This window comes from Sitophilus oryzae, unplaced genomic scaffold (assembly GCF_002938485.1).
Source record: "Sitophilus oryzae breed Bouriz unplaced genomic scaffold, Soryzae_2.0 scaffold_1802_pilon_pilon, whole genome shotgun sequence".
NCBI classification, from domain to species: Eukaryota; Metazoa; Arthropoda; class Insecta; order Coleoptera; family Curculionidae; genus Sitophilus; species Sitophilus oryzae.
The window spans coordinates 307,186-326,733 of record NW_022146505.1 but is presented as its reverse complement, the minus strand read 5'-3'; the positions used below and the strand labels follow the sequence as shown (position 1 = coordinate 326,733).

Below are 19,548 nucleotides of genomic sequence, written 5' to 3'. Positions count from 1 at the left end.
TTTTATTGCTTTTGTTGATAAATATTGTTTATATTATAATGTAAAATGTCTGTATAATGTGTATGTATATAACGTAAGGTACTAACTCTATACAACGAATTATTTTTTATTCAAATGTTGAATGGATAATATTATAGTATTATTTGATGATTTTTAATAAAATTTTAGTGTTTCATATTGGTTTTTGTATTATTGTTCCGTATCAGTCTTATTAGAAATATTATATACATATTGCTTTTTTCTAAACGTGAAAGAATTAATACTGTTTTTTTAGTTTTCTGTAAAATAAAAGTTATATTTTACAGAAAACTAAAAAAAACAGTATTAATTCTTTCACGTTTGGTAAAAAAGCAATAATGCAATTCAATTTCAAATTTTAAATTCCCAGCATCTGGCGGGAAAAATGAAGATTTAGTACGTCTTCAAGTCACCGAGCGCTGTAAAACGCGTTCTCGATAAATGACGAGAGTTGCCAATCTAAATGTTGTTGGTCTGTGATACTCACCAAGTAAGTAGGCCATTGAAAATGTTATGGCGAAGGACCGCGATTCGGATTCCGCGTAAACAAAAAGTAGGAGTCCAGATTAGTCTTTGCAGCTAAAAGGAGATGTTAACTATAGAGGGTAGATCTATACCCTCATTAACGTTAACATAGAATACTTTACTTTTTTTAAAAACTAAAATATCTAGTTTAGTTTTTGAAACCCACTGGAATGAACAGATTCACGGACGCAATACTTGCTTTCAAGTTAATCAGTGCAACTGCTACTATGAAAACGCATAATATATAAATAATACTCTCTATGTTTTGTGTGATAACAATTGCTTTGATTAAACCAAAATAATTCAAAAACGGTTCACCCAAATATAGAGAAATTATACACGGTGATAGATCTTATCCATCTTATTCGATTCAAGCAATCAAAAGCGGTCACCTCAGGAACCATCAATTCGAAGATGGTCAAAGAATGCCTAGAGAAGAAATCCTCATTCTCCGGGTGCCACCTGGCCAAAGTATCAAGAGTAATGAAAAAGCAAACGATCTACCTAGAAATGGAGCTAACACTCCACTAAATGGACCGGAGACTTTCGGCTTCCCAAGTGGAAACTATATGACCTGAGCTCCAGAACCTAGAAGACTCCATCCGTAACCTGGAATGGGAATCTTCCAACGGTTTTATGACACTCGAAGAAATTTCTCAGAACTTGCTACCGAGAAAAAATCAAAGATTTTCCTTTTGATTTAACTAAGATCAATCTTCGGATTGTCCTTAAGTTTTTAACAGGATACTCTCTCCTCAACGAACACCTCAGTAGATTGAAGCTAAGAAACAATAACGGCTAATGCAGATTCTGTGGGGAAAATGGGGCAACACCAGAACACCTCATCACTGAGTGCGCCGAGACAATAATCATTCTTGCCATAAACTTTGGTACGACTAATATCGGAGATGGAGACCTACCACAGAAAATATCCTATATAAAACCGTCTCAGATACTGGCTTTTGTAAAAGTCCAGGGACTGTATGATGAATTATAACTCAAAAAAGGAATATACAATAGATCTGTAAGGTCGCGGTGATTAATCAATTCTACAAAACTATAATTTGTATTTATAGATATTAGTATTTTCTCACCTATGGATACTGGGGACGCCAATGAACTCGCAATATGTTAGGCAACAGGTGCATCTGGAACTATGCAAAACTAAATGCGAAATAGAAACGGCTGTGTCATTTTTAATAAAAGACGAGCCAGAGATGCGCTTGATCTTAAACATGCAGTTTATGCCTGTTAAATTTTATACCATAAAATCTATTAATAAACAGAGTCAGTTTTTATATGGATGCACTTTTGATATCTCAATATAAAGTAAAATTAGTGGTTTTGATTTCGATTAGCGTAGAAGTTTGTTCCTCTAATTTCAATGTATGCACTCATAACGTCAAAAAATGGTAGTAATTTTTAATTAGTAGAAAAAGTTAACAAACTCCTTACCACAAATTTTACTTCAAAGGTTACGGTTAATATCATTTTGGCCTTTGATTATCATCCGTCAAAAAAAAATTGTGATTAGAAATTATTAGTTTATGGTTTTCTAAGCTAATTATTATTAGGCTTTCTCTATGGATACTTGAATACAACTGACCAGAGAAACTAATAACTAAAGTGAGAGGGCCTGTGGAATAGTGCATTTCGTAGACAAGTTTATTTTGTCACCGCGCATCCCAGACGCGCATAGCGTTTAGGTGGTCAAAAAAGGAAGTTTTCAACTTTGCAAGTTAAACATTTGACAGGATTAATTAGATTGCCAGTAGCTTTTTCTATTTCTTAGTTCTAGAAGGAGATAACTAAAATCTGTTGATAATCGGAGCAAATCGGAGTTATAAATTGTTTTTGACTGAACGTGCCTGTTCTTTTAGCTTGTTAGAAGAGAAGATTATTGTCATTATTGATTATTTCAGATTCCACGATTATTCGGCATTTTTGTAATTTTTGTTTTGTGGTTGAGACCCAGACAAAGACCCAGGCTTTCCTTTAAAGGTAAGTTTTATCTCGGTAATTATTTTAACATACCTAATAGCCTTGTTTATATATACGAGGCTAATAGTAATAGTGAGTGCACATAATAATCGTACATTGCTAATTTATTTTTTTTTAATTTAAAACATCACATTCTTTTCTGATACCTATGGAACGACTAGGTATTATACCTGGTATTATTTCCAGTAATACAAATTATTTTCTTTAACTGCTAGGTTCTTGTTATAGAATAAAGACTATCAAAAACATTGAATACCTACGGGATACCTACTGATACTCTATGCGAGCTCCCAACCGTGCTTCCCTGTTCACTCCCAATCAAGTTAGATAAAAAAGATACTGAAGATTGCAGTCTTGAGTTGGAGTATGGCGAGGAGTATGGAGTTAAATAAATTATTATGTTCCTACACAGTATTTTATTTATAGGTTTTAATGCTTTAAAGTCTAATAATAAATTTTCGTTGTCAACAAAAGAATCTAAAAAAACTACGAAGATTTCTTATTATAAACTTGAAAGGTTATGATTCGGTTCAAATATACAAATTTTAAATTTTTGGCGCCAGTATATAGGCATGAATGCAACCTACTATATCGATAATGCGCTCATAGTTCGGGTTAGACGCCAAAGGCCGCGCCACTAACACAGTCTTCAAAAATTAACGTTGATCGGTCTCTCTCACTTTAGTTATTAGTGTTCTCTCTGCAACTGACTACTGCATACTGCACACTGTTGCTAGGATATTCTATTAATGATGCATGATCGTAAACTAAAAATTATAAAGTATAACTGAAACCACTAATTTATTATACCACTAATAAGCTTGATTTTCATGCATCCGTTGTCCGACGATAAGATATTAATTTTATTGGTTGAACGGTTGAATTTAAAGACTTCAATTGGTTAGAAAATTACGCAGTTTTTAAAATTTATTGCATTTTTATGCCTCCGTTCATCGGATGTACGATTTGCTAGTGATTTGTATCATTTTATATTTTCATTTCCATAACGATTCCGTTGTTTTACTTATAGTCTAAGAGACATAATTTTAAGAAAGCTGGTTCTTTAATATATGTTTTGTTTTACTCTCCTGAACAAAGTGCGGATCGTCTGGCTGCCGGTAGACTTTGCGTTCACTACTGCACATCATATCTGTATTCAACATCTGTTCACTACTGCGCATCACACATTCGCCCTGTATTTCGGGAACTAAAGAGGCTAGGACAAACATATATGAAGCATATTTACTTTCATAAAAAATAGCAAAGTAATGTGAAAATCGCATCATTGTATCTATACTCATAAACGAGAAATCCCATAAAACGCACGAAAATGGGATACCCTGTACAGATGTGATGCGCAGTAGTAAACCGTAGTAGTCTAATGGTAGCCAGACGACCAAAAACACTTTGGTCAGGAGAGCATAACAAAAGATATATATTAAAAAAAACAGCTTTCTTAAAATTCTTGTTTCCCGACGCTTATCCCTTGTACTATTATATTTATTAAGCTTAGAAAAATTTACCAAAAAAGTGTCAAAACGTCCGTTATCTGAGTGGAGTAAAAAAATTACGGATGAAAAGTGGCGCGAAAATCAACCAATCAGTGCGCCGCGAGACCGTCGTATCAACGGATAACGGACGCATGAAAATCAAGTTTACCTATTGTACCTACTGGCTACTAAATTTGTCAAACGAGCCAGAGAAGATTTCGACAGACTACATCCAAATATCACTATCATGTCAACAATGACAGTGACAACAATGATTTTCGAATTTAATAATAGAAGATTATTTTCTTTTATCTATGAATATAATTGAATAACATGATTTCTTCTTTTATCAAAACATTTTTCATAAAAGAATTCCAAGCTTTTGAATACCAATATTAAAAAATAATAGTCAATAAATATAAATTAAATATTTATTAATAAAAAAATGTCTAAAAACAAAAACTAAAAAATATATTATTAAAATAAATCCAGTTATCCGCCTTTTTTGATAAAATTTTTACAATATTTTCTGGCCATCATTGAAGATTTGAGACAGAAGATCTCCAGTGATCTTTGAATGACAGTCTTTACTGTTTCGTCACCACGTGCTTTCTTCAAGACGAAGAGCACCTCGCCGAAGAAAGCGTGGCAAGGTGTCTTGGTGAACATGTGAATTCCCTCGTCGTCTGCTGTCACGACATCTTGTGGTAAGTTCTCGAATACCGACCTTCCGGATTTGATAAAATGCAATAATTTAGTGGTGGAAGCTGGCAACACTTTTACGCCAATATCTGTAACAACAATTATAATAATAATGAAAAAAAGCATCGCAATCAATTGATTTATGAATTTATTTATTTATATTATTTAACAAATAGGTACAAAATCGTAATACACATAATAATGTACCTAAATTCAACAATTTCCGAATTATTATATATAAGTTTTGATTTTGAAATATTAAACCAAAATTTTGTAGTTTCCAGACTTGAAATAATCTCATTTTATACATCTATAAATGCTAACTTGAAAATTAATGTCAAATATTATTAAGTATCATAGTTTCCGCAGAATGGCATCGTTAAATGAAACCAAAGACATCGAAATGAATTAAATTGAGTTTTTTAAGTGATATTTTCAAAAGGCAATAACTCGGAAACGGTTGGTTTGAGGTACATTGTGTGTATCTCGATTTTTGTTTAGAATTTAAGGAAGAACCGAAATATGCAATAATATACAGGGGGTTCCATTTAGAATAATGAAACTTTGAAGTGTCACGACTTTATGACCGACCCTGTATACTTAAATTTATTACCCGCTAATAGATATTTAAAAACCCTATAACTTTTATATTTAACTTTTTGCAGTACCTCGTATATTTTACCTAATAGTCGACCGTTCCCATACATATCAGCGACCCTGTATATTATGTATAGCTGGTATAACAAAATTTAAAAATTTATATAATAATACCAGAAATTATATACCATTCCTATCGATTACGCACCAAACATTTCAATCAAAATTGATTAGCTGTATTATATTTCATGCAGATTTTCCCGAAAAATCCAGATTAGACTTTTTTTTCAGTTCGTGCATATTTAATATGAAGACGGTTTATTTTTCGTGTCAAGTAGATTGACGTTTGTTGAAAATATCGAAACTTTATTTCTAATCATCCTGATCAAAAGAGATATCTATAACTTGAATAAATAATGTATTCTTTATTAAATTTGTTATCTTATCAGAGTCTGTCTAACGAGAGAATGCATGACAGTGTCTATCATTTTAATTCAAAAGTAAATTGATTTTTCTGTCAATTTTCTTATTTCGCCTGTCAAAGACTTGTATCCTAACTAAGTTGAAATCACAGCTTATTTACTACCAGCCGGTCATCCTTGCTTGTTTTTGAATATACGCCGTTTCAACTGCTGCGTGTCTTCTCGTACACGTGCCAGCAGTCGGAGCGCCAGTCTCAATTGTATTTTTAAACAAAGTTTCAATGAATTCTTACCACCCGACTTGTGACATTACATAAGATAAACGAATATCCGGCCAGGTACGCTGATTGTCATGCAAGTCATGGTAAATCGACAACCTGGGTATAAATAAGCTGTTGTTGAAACCACCACAAGAAAAATATGAAATACTAGTTTTTTTCCCGCCACTGCGTCCGCATAAATTTCGAATGTATTCTACATGAAGTATCTCCTTACGAGTAATACGTGTAATTCTTAACCACAAAAAAAACTGCCAATACCTATCTATTACATTACAATACGTTTTTAACATTACGGAAGTCCCTTGAAAATTCGCAAAACAGAATAGTTCACAAATACCGAACCGTGTGTTATTTTATTACTCTCCTGGTATTAATCTTTTTGTCTATATAAATTATAATAATAATAATAAACAAAAACAAAATGTCGCCATGACGAAACATAGATGCCACCATCCAAAAACGGCAGTAGAAAGAACTACACTCAAACGGAAAGATGGTAGTAGGGGACTTATAGATCTATCTAACCTGCTCAATAATAGTATAATAAACCTAAGGAAATACTTCTATTCAAAGCAAGCAGAATCTCAATACTATGGGGCTATTCTAAAAGCAGATAAACACACCCCATTAATAATAAGTGACGAAGAAAAAACCTGGTCCATAGTGGAAGACTCAAACAAGCTTACCCGCTGGAAAGAAAAGGCTCTACACGGAAGGTTTCCATAACGTAGACCAACACTGTCGACAAACAAGCGTCGTACAATTGGTTAAAACGTGGAGAGCTACAACCGGAAACTGAAGGGTTTTTTATAGCCATCCAAGATCAAGTGATTAAGACTAATAACTACCGAAAATACATCTTAAAGGACGGAATTGAGTCTGACTTATGCCGAAGGTGTAAGAAAGCAAGTGAGACAATACATCACGTCATAGGAGGATGCCAAGCGTGACTACAAATTTAGACACGTGCACCATGCACAGAGTGACTACAAATTTAAACACGACCAAGTGGGAAAAATCATACACCAAGAACTAGCATTGAAGTATAAACTCATAGAGCATAAAGTTAACTATTATCAGTACGAACCTGCTACAAACCTTGAAAACAATGAATATGAAATGTACTGGGACAGAACTATAATAACAGATAATAGACCAGACATAGTAGTGAAGAAGAGAAAAGAAAATGAAGTGTTGCTCATAGATTTTGCTGTGACAAACAACAATAACCTAACACAAACATATACAGAGAGAAGGTTACCAAATATATTGATTTATGCTTTGAAATTAAGGATATGTGGAAATACGATCGAGTCCGGGTCATCCCATTAGTACTATCGAATATGGATGTAATACCAAAAACACTAGACAGGCAATAGACTTAGAACATTTCTAGGGCAATAGACTTAGAACCATACCAGTACCAACTTATGCAAAAATCTGTAATCCTTAACACCGGCCATACAGCAAAATAAAAACACTATACAATGTTCTTTATCAACAATATGTTCGGCAACGCAAGATTTATCCGGTCTACCATATCTTATCTGAGCTAAATATTCTTTAAATCTAGTTAATATTGATCTTCTAGTTTGCCCAACATATTTCTGATTACAATCTTTACAAGAAATTTCATAAATACCCGACCTTTCCAGTGGAGGTGTTTTATCCTTTGGATTACCTAATAATTGTTGTAATTTATTATTAGCACTATACACAAGTTTATAATTGACATTCTTAAAAATTCCTTTTAGACCACGGGATAACACAGCCAACTTGACGCCGTTTTTTCTCGATCATACGGTATATATTATTGTAAAGTTTCATTAAAGCCCATTCAGTAGTTTTTGCGTTAAAAAGTAACAAACATACATCCATACATACAAACTTTCGCGTTTATAATATTAGTAAGGATTACAATCTATACATGCACTTTTTTACTGTTATTGTAGAAAACAAAGAGATATTAAGTAAAAATTTACCTGATGTTATTGTATAGCTGTCCAAAGCACTATGAGTAGAAACTCCATCTGTTTGGTCTAGTTTGAAAGTGAGGCCTCCAAACTCCCATAATCTTAAGACCCGTAGTGAAAAAACTATCAGGGCAGGATTATATCTAATCCAATGTCTCTCCAATAAGGTATTTTCAAAAGCTTCCTCCACCGTTACATTTTCTACTGTCAAGTTTGGATCGTTCGCTGCGATAACTTCAAAACTCAGTTGCGGTTCTGGTGTAGTTGTAAAAATATCCGTAGACATCAAAGTTGAAATTTTAGGTACTAAAAAATATATCACACGGACATCAAAATATAAATCAAACTTTATTTATACAGGGTGTCCCATAAATAAGTGCAAGTATTTTAAGGGGTGGTAGATCTCGATAAAAGAAACATATTTTCTCTTTATCGTTTTTCAAATAAGTCCAAAGAGTTATTTTATTTAAAAATTCCCAAAAAAATATAATTTTTGCTAAAATTTTGAGAACCACTGGATCTTTTCTGGATTTTCTTTCTTGTAAATTTAACCTACTACCTATGTTGCCATATAATCAAGAAATTATGTTTTTTAACTAAAAACTAAAAAAAATCCAAAATTTTTTTCAAAATATTCCGAATTTTCAAAATATTTTTTTCGCGAAAAGAACCTCATAGGCGTGTTTCTGGGGTTGAACTACACTTGCAGTTAAAATATTTGCACTTATTTCTGGGACACCCTATATTATACTTCCAAATTATTCAGGATGTTTCAAAAAACATGAGCCATCTCTCGCGGCGCGGCGTGGGGAGATTCCTCACGTAAAAATAAGATTTATTTTTTAAATCAACATTAGTCCGGTTCTGCTTTGTTTCGTAGCTACAGGGTGTTAAAATCTTAATAATCTTTCGACTTGTTATAATTTTCTTCCAAGTGCTTTTAGCGAATCGTATTAATTTTGATTAAACGGTTTCATCAAATTTCATATACTATTTCATATACATATAATAAATAAAAAAAAAATTGAAAACTATTTATAGTATACATCTACAAAACCAAGCAGAATCGGACCTACCGGGTGAGTCTCATAAGTGGCTCACCCCTATAACTTTTTTATTTTTTCAGTTAAAAAATCGAGATTTGGTATGTGTTTATATAACATAAATTTGTATTGATTGACGTATTCAATTGTTTTCGGTCACTTCTTGTTTCACCGGAAATGAATAAAACTTTTGATTTTTAAATGGCACCCTTGGTATTTTTTTACTTTATTCGATAGAAAATAACACTTTGAATATAATGACATATCATATGTCAAATTATGACATTTTCGCATATGGTTTATTTGAAATTATAACTTGCGGTTCGTAACAAAAATTTGACTCGAAATAACAAGGGTGTGATATCAATAATTTATTCGTAAAAAAATGCTTTTACCAAATATGCTAATGAGCCACCCTCGTTCCATTTGAAAAAATTGAAATATCATTAAAAATACGATTTGGTCATTTTCTAACCATCCAGGACAAGACACTAAAAACATTAGACGATCAAATCAATTTTCCAAGGCTCCTTGATTAAGAATTAGTGTTTTTAACATAGCCATGGCACTCTAGATTGAAATTTAAAATACAATTTTTTATTAAGTGAGAATGTAAAAAGTTGACATATGATATGTCATTTTATTCAGAATGTCATTTTCTATCGAATAAGGTAAAAAATACCCTGTGCACATTAAAAAATCAAAAGTTGTAGTCATTTCCGGTGAAACAGGAAGTGACCAAAAACAATTGAATACGTCAATCAATAGAAAATCCCGTTTTTTTATCTGAAAAAATAAAAAAGTTATATATATGCACTACACTTTTGAGACGCACCCGGTATATTGATATAAAAAATTACGTGAGGAATCTTCTCACGAGAAATGGAACATGTGTTTGTAACACCCTGTACAAATAAATCAGAATATCGGTTCACTATTATCATATTTGATGCAGATGCATCAAACATCAAAATGAGATTGAAGAATGAATATTTACTTTCTTCCAAACTCACCAGTATCATTTCGTTTAAACATTTTTACGTTTCCCATCCTACTGTTTAACAATATGTCCAGTAAACTTTTTACACCTAAGATAGGCGCAATATTTGCATCTTGATCCCTTTTTCTTCGTTTCAATGTTGTCAAGTTTCGTTTATTTCGTTTACTTCTCCGCAAAACCGGTGTTGAAGGCAACGCTTTCGTAACTGTAGTGTCTTGCGTAGTTGGTGTTGGATGAGAAGAACTTAAAACACTAAAAGTATGTTAGATTTTTCCTGAATCATTACAAGGGTCAATCAAAAAGTACCCGTATTTGGTAAAAGATAGATGTCATTTTTAGAAAAAAAAAGTGATTTTGGATGCTGTATATCACAACCTCATGTTATCTAAGAATATGTGAAATACTTACATGTTAATATATCAAACAAAAAGTAAAGCCAAAACAATTGACAGACATAGAGATAAAAAAAATAGGAAATGTCATATTAATCAGAGTAGAAGTTAAGCGCAGTTCTAAACAGAGGCTTATTTTAAATACTATCAGATATCTAGAACAAACTAACAATTGGCGAAAAAATTTCGTTTTCCATAAACACGGCCTCTTTATATTGACCAAATAACTTATAAAATAAATGAATACTAACTTTTCCCAGACATTTTCTCTTTTCAAATTCAGAATATGCACATGATATCCCGAATATTCGTCTTTTAGTCTCTGCAAAATATCGAGATTTTCGTAACTCCAATCGGACGAATCGTGAACTAGATGAATAGTACGATTATCAATATGATCTAAGTAGCTGAAAAGTAAATCAATAATTGAAAGTAATTAAGAATGTTTTTTGTTCATAATATGGAACTCGATTATTAGTTCTTCCATGTAATGGCACCCCATACAGCAGAAGATCCGGCCTGCCGGCCCGGCCTGTAGACTTGACCTATCACGTACCAAAACCCTCGTATCTTGACCCGTGGACTTTAAGGTAGCTATACACACTACTGCAAGCTTGACAAGCATGCATAAACAATCTTTTTGTACAAGCAAACTGTAGCGTCTGTAGGGAAAATTTGCGCAAGCATTTTAATTGTGCAAGCCACTTGATGATTGATTGAATTTGAATCATGCAAGCTTGGACAAGCCATGCTTGCGCAAGCGATACGATACGTGTGAATATATACAAGCTAAATACATGTGGTAACATGTATTCAGCTTGTACAAACAATTAGTTCATTCCATGATCGTAAATGACCTGTACGTAGCGTCACCATCATGTCTAGCGATGAGGTCACCATCATGTCTAGCGAGCAATCGAGGATTATTGGAAGATTTTATTCTCGCATACGAAAATCAGCCGTGTGTTTGGCGAATTAAATCACCAGAATATCATGATATGGTGAAGAAGGATGCAGCGTACAAAATTTTACTTAATAAGTATAGATTAATTGACAGCCAAGCCGATAAGGATGCCGTTATTAAAAAGATAAATCCCTTCAGGATTCCTTCTTCTTTTTCGCGGACTTCCTTCTTCTTTTTCTTCGGACTTCCTTCTTTTTTTTTCGCGGCATAAACTAAAGCTTGTTCAAGCATGCATGTACCCTGTGGCGTCGAAGGTAAATTATGCATGCTTGTCAAGCTTGCAGTAGTGTGTGTAGCCACCTCTAGATCTTTGCACAACTATATTCTTAGTGCAAGAAAATACAGCCTTTAAATGTGTTTGTCTTTAAAAGCCTTTAAATACAAAGTTTTGGTAAAAACTTGAATCTTTGATACAAGTGACTTTGAAAGATCTAACTAAAAACGGATTGTAAAAGATTTTTTTTAAATTCACCCCCGAGAAGGGTTGAAATAAATATATAAAATGATTTTTTCGAAATTTCGGAGAAACGGTAAGAAATAATTATTACTGTTTTAAATATTACATTTTAAATTTAAATAGTTCATATAAAAGTTGTGGAGCGTCAAAGTTTACATAGAAATAATCTCCATACTTTTTTGCTCAGGTCAAAATTAACCGACATAGGGTGGCTATATAGAAGCTAGGGGATGTTGAATGAATTTAAAAAATATATATAAGTTGCTGCAAAATTCATGTTTAACATTTTTATTCAATTTGTTCAAAAATCATAAATTTCAATTAATATTTTTTTTAAATTCGCCCCAAGAAGGGGTGAAAAGTATAAATAAAGTGTTTTTTTTTAATTTCAGAAAAATGATAGGGACTTCTTATGTAAAACTGACCGCTCTACAACTTTTATTTGAACCTTTTTTTAGTCCTTACCGAGAATGTTGAAGTCCTAAAAAATGTTGAAAAAATAATACAGGTCTGCGACGAAAAAATTGTCTGAACTATTACCAGTGATTTTTGTAGTATTTTTAGCGTTGATTACGGCAAAAATAGTAAAAAAAATCCATCACGTACAGTTTTCTTACAAATGGCATAGCCGCTATAGACTAGTTTGCTTATTTTTTAAATATATTAGCCCTTTTTAAAATTCAAGAACGGTAGAAATATTACCAAATAATTTTTATATTTGATGTATAAATACTGTAAAAAATTAAATAAAAACAGAAAATAATTTTGCTTTTGCAATAAACATTCTATTTTTCACTGGAGAGCTGTAATAATATGCAATATGTGACGAATTAAAAGCAATTTTAATATTGTTTGGACAATAAAGTGGCTACACAAAGTTTCCTTGCTTTCTTTGCGAGTGGGATAGTCGCGATCGAAAACAACACTGTGTTAAAAAAGAATGTGCAATGAGAAAAAATTTGCAGGCTGAATATAAAAATGTTGTTAGGGAGAGCCTTGTAGATCCTAATAAGGGATGTTACTACCGCCATTGCACATTAAATTTGAATTAATGAAACAATTCGTGAAGGCATTACCAACAGAAGGAAATTGTTTTACATATCTTTGTGGGCAGTTTCCTGGTTTATCCGAGGCGAAACTAAAAGAAGGCGTACTGGACCTGACATCAGGAAACTGATGAGGGATGCTAACTTTGAGCAACAAATGAATGCCAGAGAAAAAGCAGCATGGGTATCCTTCAAACAAGTCGTCATAAATTTTCTGGAAAACCAAAAAGACCTCAACTACCAAGGGATCATTGATACAATGCTGGACAATTCAGATTCAGAAATTAAACTGCAACATCTGGACTACTTTCCTTCAAATCTTGGTGATATGTCAGTGAAGAACAGGGAGAGAGATTTCATCAAGACATCAAAGAAATGGAAAGAATAAGGTATCAAGGAAGATGGAATGTCAATATGATAGCAGATTATATACTGCTGGATGTTAAAAAGAGACGATCCACTATGGTGTATTTTTCTTCCCCTAAGAGATGCAAGACCTTGTCGTTGGTGGGGAAGATCCTGGTCAGGTGCTGGGGGGAATCCCCCCTAGCACTTGGCTTGGTCTAAGAAGCATCTCACTCATCATCTTGTCCCTGACTGTAGTGTCGTGGCCAGGGTATTGCACCAAGACATATAACGATACCGGGCGGGGCTACGGACAGCCTCAACCTTGGGGCACCGGGGGCACCCAATTGTATTTTACCCCTTACTTTTACATGCGGGGCTCTGTAGAAGTGGACCGACTGTCCCTAGCGACTCATAGGAACACTATGAGATCTGGTAATAATAGTAATAAAAACATCACCGGTGAAGCTGTGGGGAAACCCCCTAGCGACACTGGGAACAGTAACAATGAAAGTTCCAAGGGGCCAAACCCAAAGAGAACTACAGGAGAGGTGGCTGACACTTGCGTGAGACCATCCTCCGCAAGTGGTATACAAGCTACCACCTCCTCCAAGGGTCGGGAGCCTACCTTCTACCTCTAAACCCAACAGGCGACACAAGCTACCGTTTCGTCTACCCGGCCTGGGTCGTAGCTCCTCGACTGTGAGGGACACGGGTCTCCGTAGGAAGTCCTGGGACTGTATGATTAGTTATAACTCAAGAAAGGGGGACACAATAGATCTCTAAGATCGCAGAGATTAACCCCCCTCCCACTTATTCTAATTCTAATGGGGTATTTTACCTCAAAACCTGGCCAATAATATTTTTCTTTTTTTTGCATTCTTCCGCCTTTTAAAACGTGAGAAAATAAAAAATTGCTTCAAATTTTAATACATACCTAGCGTTTTTTTATTGACAAGATTAAGATTGAATTATATAATATACATTAGTTTATTCAGGGTGTCCCTCAATAACATATCAATACTCGAGGTCGATTCTTCAGGTCATTTTATGGAAAAAAGTTCAAAAGATGCAGGGTGTTGAAAGTGAAAAACACTACCATTTTTATTCGATTAAAAAAAATTATAACTGCCAAACTCGCAAAAATTAGCAAAATTTCTTATCAAGGCCTTCTAAAGGAATCCTTAAGCTACAAAACCACCCAGATTGATATACTTGATAAGGTTCGATTACATACTGAAAGTTTACATAAACATTCTGTTATAAATGAAATAATATGTCAGTAATAGACATAGACGTTTTTATTACTATACTACATAGATGTTTTTATTACTATATATGTCAGTAATAGACATATTATTTCATTATTTTTATATATATACAGATATATATATATATATATATATATATATATATATATATATATATATATATATATATATATATATATATATATATATATATATATATATATATATATATATATATATATATATATATGCGTGGAGTATAACACGGCACGTCATTGACAAATACCACCCACCATTTTTTTTTAGTATTTCGTTATATGAATGTAAAAAAATATAGTACTCCTTAATGTTAAATAAAAACTAAAACCATAAGAATTATTTTAAATACTTTGTTTAATTGATTTTTTCCCAAATTATATAGTTAAAAATCACCCATTAAAATAAAAACAATTTTCAAAAACGTTTATTTCGCAGACCTGTGTAATTTACCCCTTCTCGGGGGTGAATTAAAAAAATCCCTCACTATTCGTTTTAAGACCTTTCAAAGTTTTTTACCCGCAGGCCCAAGTCTGCAGATCAAATTCTCAAACCAAATCTTCTGGTGTATGGGGGACTATTTTGTGTCGACTTAACTATACTACTAATAACCCTCCCTGTGTGTACTACTTAATATTTTTGTTTATTAAACTGTAAAACGCCCCCTAATATGGGAAGATTATTAATGAATTTACCAACATTTTGTAACAATAAAAGTTAGAAGGAAATTACACACATCCTCTTTAATAAGTATTACCTTTTTAAAAAGTAATATATGTGCAGCAATACTAAATTTAAAAAAAAGAAGATATATCAGTTTTATAAGCTTCATTTTACCTGCCGGCACATCTTGGTAACCTAGAGCCACGAACTGATCCTATAGATGATACGGTCAGCAAAAACATCATGAAAAAAATCAGTCCTGATAAAATTGCCGTTAACCAACAAGGACTCACATAATCTAAAAAGAAATTTGAAAATAAAATCGGAATTTAAATAAATTGAATCACTTACATTTATAAATATTTTTAACTATTTCTAATATTTTATAAAAAATTAACACGGCTCTAGAGGCAGCTTTCTGGCTAACATCTACACTTGTAGCTATAAACATATTTCAAAATTGCATATAATAAAAAAATAAGCGGTTTACAGAATAATTTTAAAAAAGTAATTGCTTCCGCCTGTTTATAGAGGTATGACAATTATTCTCTGACACGTTGAACAGGATTTAGTTAAAAATGGGATATAATGAAGTTAAAAAAATCTGGGCATTGAAAAAATTATATACTTAATGTATATAATAATTTAAAAAAAAATAGAAAATACCGTATGATAGAAAAAAACGACGTCCAGTTGGCATGGAAATGAACATCGATGACATTCACCGTATAATTTTACATATAAAATGACTGCGATTTTCATTTCATAGCGATCGCTGATGCCTTTTTTTCGTATATATTGTAAATTATTGTTAAATGAATCGGTGTTGGAGAGTGCATTTTTAATTAAGCCACCCTGTGTAGCCCACCCAGGATGTCTAATTAATTTATAATTAAAGAGAAGTTATTAACTCCCACGCTCTTGAAGTTATACAAACCTAATATTTATAATATTAAAAATATGTCCTTAAGTTTATTTTTTTTCTATGATAATAGGTACAAAACATTTAAATTTTAAATGAGGATGAATATTTAATTATATAAATTAATTTAAGTAGACCGGACTACCTTTACCCAAAATATTATAGACTTGAGAGATATGGTGATTATTAGCCTAAAAATAAAAAAGAAGAGAATGACAAATGACAAACTGACTAACTGACAGCTGGCGGGAAATGTTATTTTTTTTCAAAACAAACCTCAAACAAAGCCATTTATTAAAGATACATCTTTATATTAATACCTGGGACAATAATTTGAGAAATAAATAAACTAGTAACAATGGATAATATTCGAGATTTTGTCAATGGTGTCCAGTTAGTTCGTTTCGTTAACAAACCTGTATGTATGATGGGTAAAGTAACATCAGTCTCTCCTAATGGAATGAATTTTGAAATTAAGTCTGTTGATGATGTAGCTGTTAAAGTTAATGTTAAAGAACCTATAAATACTCCTTTAACAGATCATTGGGTGGAGGTAAGTAAGGACACATATTTTAATTTCTTGTTAATGCAATTTATAATTTAATCCTAGGTTCGTGGTATATCTGCAGGGAAATCGATAAATGCAGATGATTACACCATATTCTCAAACAAAGATTTTGATGTTAAATCACATAACTACTTGTGTTCGTTGCTTTATTCTGTTCCAAATATTTATCAAACTGAGGCTAAAAGTTCTGATGAGGGCAACTAATAAAAGAAGTTGAAGATCTTAAGGTTTGCCAAATTATGTTCTAACAAGTTTTGTATCTATATTATTGCTTTCATGAAGCATTCTTTTAGATAATTGTGATGTGATTTCTTTTGATAATAAATTATATTAATAGTCATGCTTTTGGTAATTTTTGGAAATGTTTGTAATTATCCCTTTTTAACAAAAAATTGTATACACTCGGTTGTAAGATTATGTATCTGAACATTTATATATTACAGTAATTGGATATGCATCAGCTATAGTGAATTTGTCTGGCATTTTCAAATATTGGGCTAGTTTGTCTACAGTGGCAATCAGTGATTGTTATTTTGTAACATCAATATAATTATAAGAAGGAAGTATGTTGTTAATCTGGTTTAAAAGTTGGCAACTAAATGTAAGAGATGTGTTCTTTATTACAATATTTTCTGAACAAGTGTAGACAATTTTACTACACCTGACTGTTGTTTAGTAACACTAGATGTATGTGAACAAAAAACAATGTAGGATGAGCACAAATTATCATCAATTTACAGGCATTTTTCTGGCTAATGTGTACAGGGTGGCTCGAATTCGACGCCGTAAGAGATACAGGATCGGTTAAATGGAGGCAAAGTTGCGCAATTTGATGCTCAATAAAATGCCGTATTGCAAATTTCTATTTTTATTTTATATTTTTTTGCATGAAATATTTATTCTGGTGATGGAATTTTCTGTACGAAACGTCGGCAAATATTAAAGTGACTAATATAGTGTTTTAAGAGTGATGAAAGGATTTAATTAAACTGAAAAAAAAATCAGGTCCGTATTTAAAAAAATTAAGTTGATGATGGTCGCCAGAAGCTGAAACGTCAGAGTCAATATTTAATCACACAGAGTTATATAGAGCAGAAAAAGTGGCCATAAAAATGTGTTTTTCATTTTAAGTTATCTTAACAAATAAAGCCAGGCAACAATAGAAAACAAAATTGAAAATTCCGTTTTTTTTTTCGAATATATTCGGAAGTATTCGGAATTTTTCAAAATGCAATACGGCATTTTATTGAGCATCAAATTGCGCAACTTTGCCTCCATTTAACCGATCCTGTATCTCTTACGTTTTCCGAAATCCCAATGATGAGCGTCGAATTCGAGCCACCCTGTATACTAGAGTTTCCGGAACTGGAGCTGTTTTTTGGAACCGAAAATTTCGATACTAGCCCTCTAAGGAACAGGAATTTCACAATTTTCTGAATACTTTCAGAACTAGCTATTTTTTTTCAATGATGGTGCATTCTGTCAATCAGCAAGCAAAGAATATGGCTTTCAAGAAAGTGAACATGAACACAATAAATGAAGACAAGCAAATAAAAAATATACTATAAGTAACTTAAAATACACATCAAACAACATAAACCAACTTAACTAGATTTGAATAAAAAAGTCTTACATTTTTGAACTTAATAAAAAGTATAACATATTTAAATTTCAATAAATACCTACCAAACAACATAGGAACTTCAAATAAAAATAGGAGGAAGAATAATAAAAACCTAAACCAACATTTCACGTCAGTAAACTGACTGCGGTACACAAAAGTATTATTATTTATTACACCACATGACATGCTAGTAAGAATAGTATTACTATTATTTCTATATTGTTTTATTATTAATAAAAATATTATATTGGCATGCACATATAACCCAGTTTATTTATATTAATTTAAAATTTACCCCCCCCCTAGATTTTTTCTCTAAAACCGCCCTTAGTCTACACGTGTATCGTGTATCCGCGGACATATTTCAGTAAATTGCATAATAAAAAAATTAAAGGTGACCAATACAGAATTATTTAAAAAAAAGTAATTGCTTCCGCCTGTTTATAGAGGTATGAAATTATTAATAACAATATTATACACTTCAGAGGAAAAAAAACACTTACTTGGGAAGTCGGTAAACACAGTGGTGGCACCAGAGGATATGCCATATAATCTTCCTTTATCACAGTTCAATCTTTTGTTGTTTTTCGAGAGACTCTCTTCGCCATCGGTAACGTATAAAAGGAGCGGAGACTTTTCTTCAGTTTTCATGTATTCCATGCCTTGATTAAACAAAATAATATACAGTAATTAGGCACAACAATGGTAGTGCAATTAGGAATAATAATAAAAGCATCCGCTAAAAATAAAAAGTAAAGGAAATTTAACAGGTTCCTGATAATGTGGGATATTAAAATATATTACAATAGCAAATTAAATCTATAGCTATTATTCACTATACAGTACCCTATCATTAAAAAAATACTTACTTTGTTGGTGCGTCTATATTTTAAAAATCGGTTGTAAAAATTGAAAATAATGTCAAAGATGACAGTATGCTACGATTTCTCGGGTAATACGAATAAAAAAATTGCCGCTTTATTTATAAAAATTATTGTAAGATCTATCGGTAACCGCCCTTGAATGCGTTTGGTATAAACATTCATGTTTATTATTTCTTTCTATTTATTATACTTACGTTTTTACAGTATTTATAACACGATTATTAAACAATAATTTATATCATAACAGAAAAAAGTACACTTACCCCAAAAATTATTGTTACAAATAACATTTTCATAAATCGAATGAAAAATAAAACAAAATAATATTCAACTATTAATCGTTTT

The 19,548-nt window shown here is 32.3% G+C and overlaps 2 protein-coding genes across 4 annotated transcripts; one reads left to right on the top strand and one right to left on the bottom strand.

Annotated features, from left to right (window-relative positions):
- Positions 1–4,488: 4,488 nt before the first annotated feature.
- LOC115883039 lies at positions 4,489–19,289 on the bottom strand. 3 transcript variants are annotated; one of them, XM_030901316.1, is made up of 7 exons: positions 19,189–19,289; positions 18,823–19,058; positions 15,380–15,503; positions 10,696–10,851; positions 10,066–10,295; positions 8,019–8,315; positions 4,489–4,825 (listed from the first exon to the last, which is right to left on the bottom strand). In XM_030901316.1, exons 2-7 carry the CDS (start codon positions 18,977–18,979, stop codon positions 4,527–4,529), a joined length of 1,263 nt encoding a protein of 420 aa, XP_030757176.1. In that variant the 5' UTR covers positions 18,980–19,058; positions 19,189–19,289; the 3' UTR covers positions 4,489–4,526. The 3 variants fall into 3 exon arrangements, with proteins under 3 accessions (XP_030757176.1, XP_030757174.1, XP_030757175.1); XM_030901314.1 differs by having other exon boundaries at positions 10,066–10,304; positions 19,189–19,288; XM_030901315.1 differs by having other exon boundaries at positions 10,066–10,304; positions 18,823–18,981; positions 19,189–19,287.
- On the top strand, positions 16,365–17,047 carry LOC115883041 (replication protein A 14 kDa subunit-like). The gene is made up of 2 exons (XM_030901318.1): positions 16,365–16,680; positions 16,738–17,047. Exons 1-2 carry the CDS (start codon positions 16,486–16,488, stop codon positions 16,897–16,899), a joined length of 357 nt encoding a protein of 118 aa, XP_030757178.1. The 5' UTR covers positions 16,365–16,485; the 3' UTR covers positions 16,900–17,047.
- Positions 19,290–19,548: the final 259 nt, after the last annotated feature.